This window comes from Nematolebias whitei, chromosome 21 (assembly GCF_014905685.2).
Source record: "Nematolebias whitei isolate Nwh7 chromosome 21, NemWhi1, whole genome shotgun sequence".
Classification (NCBI taxonomy): Eukaryota; Metazoa; Chordata; class Actinopteri; order Cyprinodontiformes; family Rivulidae; genus Nematolebias; species Nematolebias whitei.
Genome location: NC_056518.1, coordinates 11,523,726 through 11,534,990, shown reverse-complemented (window position 1 = coordinate 11,534,990; position 11,265 = coordinate 11,523,726). Strand labels below are relative to the sequence as shown.

General features: G+C 42.9%; 2 protein-coding genes across 6 annotated transcripts in view; one reads left to right on the top strand and one right to left on the bottom strand.

Annotated features, from left to right (window-relative positions):
• zgc:110158 (uncharacterized protein LOC553590 homolog) overlaps positions 1 to 3,363 on the top strand; it is a 73,415-nt gene extending 70,052 nt beyond the window's left edge. For 3 of the 5 annotated variants that reach the window (XM_037695092.1, XM_037695089.1, XM_037695088.1), the window contains one exon: positions 2,775 to 3,363. In XM_037695092.1, coding sequence (XP_037551020.1) covers positions 2,775 to 2,831 — 57 coding nt within the window. In that variant the 3' untranslated portion in view covers positions 2,832 to 3,363. Of the gene's footprint in view, positions 1 to 1,201 lie in introns of all 5 variants that reach the window. The other 2 variants (XM_037695093.1, XM_037695090.1) reach the window with 1 other exon arrangement.
• A 5,352-nt stretch (positions 3,364 to 8,715) lies between these two features.
• Positions 8,716 to 11,014, bottom strand: LOC119427671 (ankyrin repeat domain-containing protein 34B). The gene is made up of 4 exons (XM_037695308.1): positions 10,802 to 11,014; positions 10,402 to 10,584; positions 9,745 to 9,961; positions 8,716 to 9,404 (listed from the first exon to the last, which is right to left on the bottom strand). The coding sequence occupies exons 1-4, from the start codon at positions 11,012 to 11,014 to the stop codon at positions 8,716 to 8,718; spliced, it is 1,302 nt and encodes a 433-aa protein (XP_037551236.1).
• Between the last annotated feature and the right edge of the window lie 251 nt (positions 11,015 to 11,265).

Genomic DNA, 11,265 nt, shown 5'->3' with positions numbered 1-11,265 from the left:
ATCAGGATATAATAACAACAGTTATAATAAATAACAACAGTTATAATCAATAACAACAGTTATAATAAATAACAACTGTTATAATAAAAGTCAGAGAGCAGAGTGTTTTTGTGCTGCTCACCCTTTTTCAGCTTGTAGAGCAAAACTAATAAAGTCCAGGCTCCAAAGAGGCATTAGTGTATTCACCAGTAACCGTGATCATGCAGACGCTGCATGCACAATGAATGCAGCTGAGCCCTGCATCAGGGTTGCCAGATAAATGTAAAATATCTTATTTACGCCCTCCTTTTCTGTGCATGTTCAATAAACACAACACACACCTCATTTTAGAATATCTTCACTCAGCACATATGACAGTTTAGATCAAAATATTATAATTTTAAAGCGACAGTACAATAGTTCATCATTTATTATCTGGCAACCCAACTGACATGGAAATTGCATAGTTTTTGTGTACACCCGCCCTATTTTTTGTTTATTACCACCAATAAACATTGAAAAAACACAAAGTTTCTAGAGGTTCTCATGTAAACGGGGTCTTGTAGTAGTTAGATCACTTTGATCTGGTCATTTTAAAAGGATGCTGAAAAACTGTGGCCACACCTGGTGAAGAATATTAGATTTAGGCTTCGATCCCTTCCTTAATCACACACACACACACACACACACACACACAAACATAATATAACGGTGCTTTTAAACTTGGGACGCAGCACTGTCAATTTAAACAACAACACTTTTTGTCTGCTTGCATTGTAGCCGCTCACTGACCACAGAACTCATTCTGTCCCCTCTGCTTCAGCTTGAACCGAAGCTCTCAGAACTTTGTGATTTCTAGATTGATTGTTGGACATTTGTCTAATTGACTCTCATGAAAATATTTTGTCTCAGGAGCATAGCAGGTGGAGGGGGCGTTCTTTTCCTTGCATTGTGTAAAAGTGTGACGTGTGCTGCCCTCGTCCTGCAGAGCCGCAGCCACGAACAGATGTTACCTCTCTGACTGTGGGAGCAGAGCATGCTACTTCTGGATGTTATTTCGTGTCCGTGTGTAAAAATGGATGACAAACTGGTTAACGAGCCAGAGTCTGTTTCCTCCGTCTCTGCAGGGCTGGGTTTGAGCGCTCTCTAGTGTTTAAATGTTGTCAGTGACACATCCACTCATCTGTGCCCCCATTCCCCCCTTCCCTCTTTCTCTTTTCAGTATTCACCCAACATGACGATGAGTGTGTGATTTTCTTTTTCTTTTGGTATATTTTTCCTTCCCTCCCTATATTTTGTGACCCTCCACCCATTTGTTTTAAATGAAATCCTTCATCCACCTTGGATTGGACCACTCCTTGCAAACACACACACCCTCTGCCCCCTCCCCTTGATGGGACCCTCCACCGCCACCTGCTGTCCTCCTCTCACCCGGGGGCTTCACGGCCACGCGACGCAGCCTTCCGGGACGGCTCTGGAGCACGCTGGGACTCTAATTAAGTCGGGCCCCCCCGAAGCGTGCAAAATGTCTGCGGGTGTGAACAGGAAGCAGTCACAGAGCAACAGGAAGAGCCTCCTCTCCGGCTTCCTGTCGGTGTCCAGACAATGAGCGAGGAGAAGAGACTGAGAAACAGCCCTCCTTCACTGACGCCGAGTCTTTGCCGCTGCCTGGAACCTGATCAACCACGACGTTGAACTCTTCTTTGTGTTTTTGTTGCTGCTGTTCCGACGGACTCAGTGGCAGGTCGAATGAAACGTCCCTCCCACACTGATTCACGTGCGTGTACATTTGTAACAGTCGTGATGATCAATGAACATGTTTTTCCATATTTTTTGTGTATGTATTGTATCATTATTTTTATTATTGTTATTAATAATATTGGTATGATCATTTTAAGACTAGGTTCTAATATTTTTGTTGTTATTACGGGCACATTATTATTATGAAGACAGCACATGTGCACACAAGTCCGAAACCCTTTGCTGTGTAAGACTGTTGCTTTTTCCAGCACGCTGCCCCCTGCTGGTCAGATTATGCCCATCATGGTACTAATTGGTTTTAAAACATCTGGATATTTTTTGCTAACGAGCAGAAGCCTCTTCCCTGCAGTAAAATGCACAGCTCTATTTATTTATGTACTTTTGTTTTTTATGAACTTTTGTTACCTTTTTTAAGTGTTATTCCTGGTTTGTGTCAACCGCAGAACTAGTAGCAACCGTGTAAACACGCAGATCCGCTCAGGAGTGACTCGTCTTTGTCTGACATGATTAGACCCCCCCACCCCATCTGAGCCCCGGAGTTGCTGAAGTCGTCACAGGAGTCACATTTTGACCCCACTCGCACTGCTGAGCTCACTCCACTCTACTGTGCACAAAGTTTGTGCTATCTTCTTTCTGCTGACGTTAGATCTTCTCGTTTGTTTGCAGATTAGTTCGTGTCGTGCATGTTTGTGGTTTATTGGATCTCAATCAGCAGGTGGGACAGCAGCAGGTCTGCCTGCTGATTGAGCTCTGAGTCTCCGTTGAGGCAGTTCAGGAAGCAGCAAAGGCTTTGCTCTGCTGACTAACGAATGGAGTCCCCCCCCCTCCATCTTCACCTTCTCATCAGGCTCCACGTCGCCTCTCCCGCTCTGTTATTTTTCTACAACTCCCGTCTTTTGATTTCAAATCATTTTTTTTTGTGTAAATATTGTAAAATGCATTTTGATATCATTGACATGTTTTGATATTTCAAATCCCAATTTACCAATTGATCAGTAACGAGCTGATTGAGGCAACTGTGTGTATTTGTGCAGAGATATGGTCTTTTGCTCAGAATGAACACGGACGAGGAGAAACGGGAGCTGCTATAGACTACGATGCTATTTCACCTCATAACAGACGGACTCTGGGGGGGTCTCTGCACTGCATCAGAGCGTCACAAGGTCCACCACGATGGAAATGATTCGTAGACGAGCGAGGGACAAGTCTGTCCTCAGATCTGCCTCTGTTCTTGAATCTTGTTTGGAGATAATTATTAAAACGATATTTTAGGCTGGACTCAGACAGGGTGGTTAAAAACGGCCCTTTTTGTCCGGCTCACACTGCAGCTCATACAAAACACTGGCTCTCAATCCGACACTCCAGGGACCAGAGTACATACTTTACTATGAAGGATTTTTACCAAAATCTATTTAAAGAAGGGGCAGGTGAAATATTTGTGTGAGTAAGAGGAGGTGGAGAGTTAAAGAACATGCATTTCCTCCCCATACTTTGAAATATTGTTGTATAAAATGCAGTCCAACTTTTCTGTCCTGTAAGTAAAGCCGTCACAATGTTGATCATTTCTGTATTTCTATCGTGCTGATGTATAATACTGTAACATTAAGGGGGGGGGGGGGGGTTGAGGGGATTGAGAGCAAAGATTTTTCACTTCAGTTCCTCCTTGTCCTCTTGATGACAGAGCAGTATTGAATATGAGGCAGTCTGTCCCCGGGAAGTTGCTTTGTATCATGTTAGGGTAGCTTCAGATCCTAAATGTCTTGTGTAGTAAAATAAGAGGTTCCTTCGTACGTTTCTTTATATTGTAAAGTTGCTTTAGACTAAAAAAAACAAACAAACAAAAAAAACTTGCTTATTGGGGAAATAAAGGTGGGAACTCTGCATTGATGATTAATGTACTTTATTTTTTGTTTCGTTTTAATTTTCATCAACTCGTCAGTCGTTTTTTGCCTGTGTCCCCCTTGTTGTAGATACATATTAAAAACAAATAAAATGACTTCACTCCTTTTGCCATGATACGACTTTTAGTTGTTCTTTCTCGTAGATTTGAGCCGTTAGCGTTTTGTTGAAATCACCAAGAGCTTGAAGAGACGGGACTTTTTCTGTGTGTATAATGCATGTAATGTATTTTTATTTGCTTAAAAGGCTCAGTAAAGATCAAGTTGTACACTTTTTTTATTCTTTATGAAATAGGACCGTGATTTTTTTCTTTCCAGAAATTAATTCAAAACTCGTAAAAAAAACCAGTTTGTGCCCATCCCCCCCCCCCCCAGTTTTTAAATTCTTATGCCCTCTCATCTCATTTATGACCAAATCATTCTTAACTTTGTCAAAATAAGTTGGATTTTGAACCAACTATCCAACGACAGAAATATGGTGTTTTAAATCTTTCCATTTACAGTAGTCCCTCGCTACTTCGCGGTTCGTTTATCGCGGACTCGCTCCATCACGGTTTTTCAAAATAAGATTGGACATGACACACAATAGGCTGATTGATGAATGAGCTGCATGATCGGCATGGGATTTTTATTTAAATCATCAATCTAGTAGGCACACACATCAACTGACCAATCAGCAACCTCGATCTGTCCTGAAGTGAACACCTCTTACCTGCAGAGCTGCAGCGGCGTTGCATTACGAACACTTTGCAGTCAGACATTTAAATAATAACAGAGTTTACATCTTTTGTTTACTGTAATAAACCTTTGTAAAATACACCAAAATGCAGGAAATGGCATCTATTTTATTCAAAATTCTCTGGGGGAGGACCCCCAGATCCCGCACCGCCATGAACACAGCCTGTTCTGTGATGATCTTTATACAGAATGGAAGGTTAAATAACTATAATAAATAAATGGACTTTACTTAAAGAAGTATTTGCATCTCATGTGGTACTGCATTTGGCCCGCAGCCATCTGATAGATATTAAACATAACATACCTTTTCATTTCTACGCAGACGACTGCCAAATCTACTTCCCCCTCAGACTCAACGGTACTCGCTCTATTCAACCGTTACTGGACTGCCTGGCTGACATCAGAGATTGGATGGCTTTAAATTTCTTGAGTTTCAACGAGAAAAAATCTGAAGTTATGCTGTTTCCTCCCAATGACACAGTCACCAACCACTGCATCGACCTACCCGTTCTGTCACCGTTAGTGAAACAAAGAGTCACTAATCTAGGAGTGATACTTGACCCTTCTTTGAAACTCAACAATCATGTAAATATGATTGTTAAATCCTGCTTTTTCCAGCTGAGGCGACTGTCTAAGCTGAAGCCCATATTGTCCAGAAATAACCTGGAGACAGTAATTCATGCATTCATTACATCCAGGCTCGACTATTGCAACTCACTCCTTTTTGGTATCAGTCAGACCTCCATAGCTAGACTCCAACTGGTCCAAAATGCAGCAGCCCAGTTTTTGACCAGCACAAGCAAAAGAGAGCACATTACTCCTGTTTTGGCCTCCCTACACTGGCTTCCGGTTCACCTTCGAATCAAATTCAAAATACTCTTGTATGTCTATAAATCACTAAACAGCTCTGCCCCCTCCTATCTTACTGATCTGCTCCAGCCGTATGTCCCACCACGTTCTCTCAGATCAGCAGACCAGTTGCTCCTAACAGTCCCAGGAACCCGTCTCAAGCGCAGAGGTGACAGGGCCTTCTCTGTAGCAGGACCAAGACTTTGGAATGAGTTACCTCTGCTCGTTAGACAGGGCCCCTCCCTCACAGTTTTTAAATCTCGCTTAAAAACACACTTCTATTCCCTGGCTTTCTGCACTGTGTGACCTGTGCTGAGTCTGTGTGCATCACACTGTGTTGGTCATGTTGCGGTTGTTGTTGTTATCCATTACTGTTTTTGTTGGTTTCTACGTTTTTGGTGTCCTGTTATGTAATCTGTTGCTGTGTGCTTGTTCTGTTTGTCCCTGTACAGCACTTTGGTGTGCTTTGTCACTGTTTAAAGTGCTTTATAAATAAATTGGTATGGTATGGTAAATTTGGCCCTCTCAGGGAAAAAGTTTGGGCACCCTGGCATCCAGTGGAGCAAATGGTGGGGGTTAGGGGCCCAGAGTGGTGCAAATGAGGGTGGAGACGGGTGTGGGTGTTTCACCTTTCTCACCCACATTTTGATGTTGGTCCGGAGACCGGCGACTTGGATCACAGGCCCACCTTCTCTAACCTCTGTGCCACCACTCCCCCATTCCTCCAGGCTAGGTTAATGACTATCCAAAATAAAAAAGATTTTATTTTTTAGGCTTTAAAACAACAGCAATATAAATAATTGCTACATTAACTTTTGCATGACGTTTAATTAGTCTGTTGATGTTTTCTCAAACAAAGTTCACGTTCCATGCCTCCATTATCTTTGACCAGCTACTTCTTTTCTGGGTGACTGGTGCCCATGTCCAGCAGTAACTGTGCAAGAGGCTATGCAAATGTCTGAGTGCAGACCATTATATACCAATGGAGCCAAGGCTGCTGAATGTATCAGACCCCCGGGAATTGACTTATTTTTGCTCTGACTAGACGAGGAGATCAAGCAGACTGTTCACACAGGAGTGATGTCTGCAAACTTTACTGTCCTTATTGTTTATTGTAGCAAATCAACATAATTAAAACTAGTTTAAAACCAAAAATACACTGACGTATCCATGCCAGGCAGGGTTGCCAGATAGGAAATAAAGAGCAATTGTAGAGTTGCTTTAAAAGTTATGTGTTTAGGCCCAAACCATAACATGTGCTGAGTAGACGTGCTGTCTGAAAGTAGAGGTTGTTAGATGATGTGTGTAGAAAAGGAGACTAGTTAAAAAGAGTAATAAACAAAATGTTGTTGTGGTAACGCATAATGACAATAAAGGATCTTGATCTTAAGTGTTGTTTATTTGGCAACACTGATATTGAGTTTGAGCGAGAGATGCATGCAGATCCACCATGAACAAACATCCACGTTCATGCTCAATAATCCAGGTAAACAATCCAACAACGTTCACTCAGCTCCTCTGGACAGTTTATTTGTGTTGAAACGTTTCATCTTTCATCCAAAGGACTTCATCAGTCTGAGGAGCCACAACAAACTCAGTCTTATAAATAGCACACTCACACAGTGGGCCTACTGGGCCTATAGTGTGCTACTTAAAAGACTGAGTTTGTTGCAGCTCCTCAGACTTGTATATTATTTTCATTCATGACACACAGACTGATATATTTCAAATGTTTATTTTTTTAAATGTTGATGATTATAACTGACAACTAATGAAAATCCCAAATTCAGTATCTCAGAAAATTAGAATATTGTGAAAAGGTTCAATATTGAAGACACCTGGTGCCACACTCTAATCAGATAATTAACTCAAAACACTTGCAAAGGCCTTTAAATGGTCTCTGTCGAGTTCTCTAAGCTACACAATCATGAAGAAGACTGCTGACTTGTCCAAAAGACGACAATTGACACCTTGCACTAGGAGGGCAAGACACAAAAGGTCATTGCTAAAGAGGCTGGCCGTTCACAGAGCTCTGTGTCCAAGCACATTAATAGAGAGGCAAAGGGAAGGAAAAGATGTGGTAGAAAAAAAAGTGTACAAGCAACAGGGATAACTGAACCCTGGAGAACATATTGAAACAAAACCCATTCCAAAATGTGGGGGAGATTCACAAAGAGTGGACTGCAGCTGGAGTCACTGCTTCAAGAACCACCACGCACAGACGTATGCAAGACATGGGTTTCAGCTGTTGCATTCCTTGTGTCAAACCACTCTTGAACAACAGAAAGTGTCAGAAGCGTCTCGCCTGGGACTGTTGCTGAGTGGTCCAAAGTTATGTTCTCTGATGAAAGTAAAGTTTGTGTTTCCTTTGGAAATCAAGGTCCCAGAGTCTGGAGGAAGAGAGGAGAGGCACAGAAGCCATGTTGTTTGAGGTCCAGTGTCAAGTTTCCACAGTCAGTGATGGTTTGGGGTGCCATGTCATCTGCTGGTGTTGGTCCACTGTGTTTTCTGAGGTCCAAGGTCAACACAGCTGTCAACCAGGAAGTTTTAGACACTTCATGCTTCCTGCTGCTGACCAACTTTATGGAGATGCAGATTTCATTTTCCAACAGGACTTGGCACCTGCACACAGTGCCAAAGCTACCAGTACCTGGTTTAAGGACCATGTGTCCCTGTTCTTAACTGGCCAGCAAACTCACCTGACCTTAACCCCATAGAAAATCTGTGGAGAGACGTGAAGAGGAAGATGCGATACACCAGACCCAACAATTCAGAAGAGCTGAAGGCCACTATCAGAACAACCTGGACTCTCAGAACACCTGAGCAGTGACACAGACTGATCCACTCCATGACACAACGCATTGATGCAGTAATCCAGAGAAAAGGAGTCAAAACTAAGTATTGATGCTGTACATGTTCATATTTTTCATGTTCATATTTTTCATGTTCAGACTTTTCATGCTCATACTTTTCAGTTGGCCAACATTTCTAAAAACCCTTTGTTTATTGGTCTTAAGTAATATTTTAATTTTCTGAGATACTGAATTTGGGGTTTTCATTAGTTGTTGGTTATAATCATGACCATTAAAATAAATAAACATTTGAAATATATCAGTCTGTGTGTAATAAATGAATATAATATACAAGTTTCACTTTTTGAATGGAATTACTGAAATAAATCAACTTTTTCACGATATTCTAATTTTATGAGCAGCACCTGTAAATGAACTGTTTTTGTTCCGCACACATACATTCTTGTAGCAAACTGTTGTAAATGACCATGTCATGTAAAACTGGCAATGGTTTAAAGATTTATGCAATACCACCAGCAGAAGTTGTTTAAACAGAACTATGTTTTCCTCCAAACTGAGGCTGCTCAAAGAGCTATCTACAACAGGTAAGATATTTATTGTTCATCTCAAAACCCCACTTCAAATATCCAAAACTATCACACATAATATTTCATTCAAGCTCTTCAGACAATAAAGTTTCAGAGGTCTGAATGTTTTCCTCTGATTTGTTCAAGCTGCTCGGAGTGACGACGCAGCGACCTCCTGCTTCTGTCACTATTACAACAGGTCAGAGGTGCAACCAGAGAGGTGACAGAGGAGGCCAGGGGTGGGAGTGATGTTGGTCTAAGAGAGGAGCACGATGGGTGAAGCTGGGACTCCATGGTCCGATGTTTGGAAGGTGAAGCATGGCTTGGCACCTGCAGGCGAGAGTCTGATGGGTTCGTTAAGGAAGGGAGGTGAAGCGGAGGTGGGACTAGTGTGACCGAGGGGAGAGTGTTCCTGCGAAGCTGGGAGTGAGAGGACAGGCAGCCTGAAAGCTCTTCAGCAGAAGCAGACCCTCCAGGTGTTGAACACCTCAGCTTCTCCATCAGTGAGAGGACTGGCTGTGCGTTCTCTCTCCTTTGAACCACACGTCCATCTCGCTGCTCAACCGGATGATGCAGCTCCCCTTTATTTCCTCGCCTGCGCAAACCCTGACCACCTCCGTCCTCCTTCAGTCTCGTCTCCCTCACGCCCTCCTCGTATACTCTGTTCAGAGAAGCCAGGTTCTGAATGTCCAGCCAAGGTTCTGATGAAATCCTGCCTCTGGAAGCTGGAGAGCCACATGGGCTCAATGAGCTCAGCTCGCAGGACGAACGTCTGCTGCTGCTGCCACTTTTAGGTTTGTCTGCAGAAGTGAACGAGGCAAGAGTCAAAATCACATAAATACTTCACCTGTGTGTGTTCATTTGTGGTGTTAGCAAAATATCTCATGAAACAGAGAATTTAATGAAAGTCTAGTGGAGGTACAGAAAACAGATTTTTTTTAAAGTAAGCCCAGTCTCGTCCCATCCCACAGCATGTTTTTTCCTCTCTTCTCAGGTATTACCCTAAATCAGCTGATGTTTGTTGTCATTTGTTAAACATTAATCTTCCACACACAGATAAAAGAGTCCAAGCCCACCTGTGGGAGTAGCTCAAACTCACATCATATCTGATGTGATTAAACAGGATTTTGATAGACTCACTTGTTCCTCGGAAGTTGAAGATGTTTTCTCCCTCGGTCGAGTTAGGTGAGCCCGTCTTCAGGAGGATCTCAGATGGCGACATGCAAGACACCGGCGAGGAGTCCGGGAACCGGGGAACATTCAGGTAACGCCTGGTCACCGGGTTTACATTTGTACCCATCTCTGTGGCGATGATGATGATGTCACGACCCCTGGCCTGGCAGGCATCCAGTAACACCTGCGGTGGAGGAGTGAAGGTGGAGCGCTAATCACATTTAACCAGGCTTGGAAAGGCTCTGAAGGTGCCTCTGTATGGGTTTTAATTATAGCAGTTTTCAGTTTGACCAATAGGAGTCACAGCTTGAAGAGATTAACTGTGGTGTTCCTCAAGGTTCAGTGTTTGACCCTCAAATTTTTATTTAATTGTAGATGGATTATGAAGTCAAATAGACTGACATTTAAAGTGGTAGGTAAAAAAAAATTACAAAACTGGAAATAAAGCCTTGCCTATGTATTTGCAGGTTTGTTGTATAAATATTAATTGATAAAGATCATGTACCGTAGAAGAGAACTGAATTGACTGTATTCACATTAACTACTACAAAGCAGATCTCATTATAAGACGTAAAATAACAAAATGAGCTGGATGATGATCCTTCCCTTTTCATCCTGACTAACCTGCACCGTGGGCTGGTGCTGTGCATTGACGGCGTAGACCAAAGCCGAGGCTCCAGAGCAGTCCTCCACGCAGGGGTCGGCTCCTGCAGCCACGAGGGTTTGTGCCACCTGAACTCCAGCTCGCTCCATACAGGCGTACATCAGAGGCGTGCGGCCAGTATGGTCCTGTGCATTTGGGTCTGCCTGACTGGGACAAAACACTGTAGGTTGATAAGAGTCCCTTTGAAAAAAAATGACCACTTGAAATGAACTATTTAGAAAAAGACAGGCAGAGTTCTCAGATTGTTTCAACTCGTCTCTCTTATAAAACCTTTTATGGCTCAAATATTAGAAATATTTTGCGCGTGCATGCAGCACAAAGTACAATACTTATGAGGATGTACTTCTGCTGAAGTCTGACCTTGTTCTGAAGCAGGTACCTGAGAAGTTTCACAGCCTCTGGCCCAGCAGGCTCCCCCCTCAGGGCCTTACAGGCAGCCAGGAGAGCAGTCTCTCCTCTGGGGTTGCTCCCGTTCACCTGAGCCCCACCTTCCACCAGCAGGCGCACCAGACGAAGCTTCCCAGAGTCGGCTGCATCGACGAGGGGGGTGCAGTCTGTCAGGGGATCCTGCATCTCCTGGAAGTCATGAAAGTGAATTCACATCCAGATGACACAATAATTTTCACATTTCCTGATATTTTAGTAGGAAAGTGGATTCTGGATTGAAGTCATTCTGCTAAAGTTACTTTAAATGACCAGATAAAAGAATGAATTGCACAAACAGTGAACTTGACTTACCTCGACGCTCTGTTTGGTCCGTTACTCACCTACAAAACAAGAACAAACCATCTTCAGTTCATTCAGTTGTTGCATGGAAAACTCTT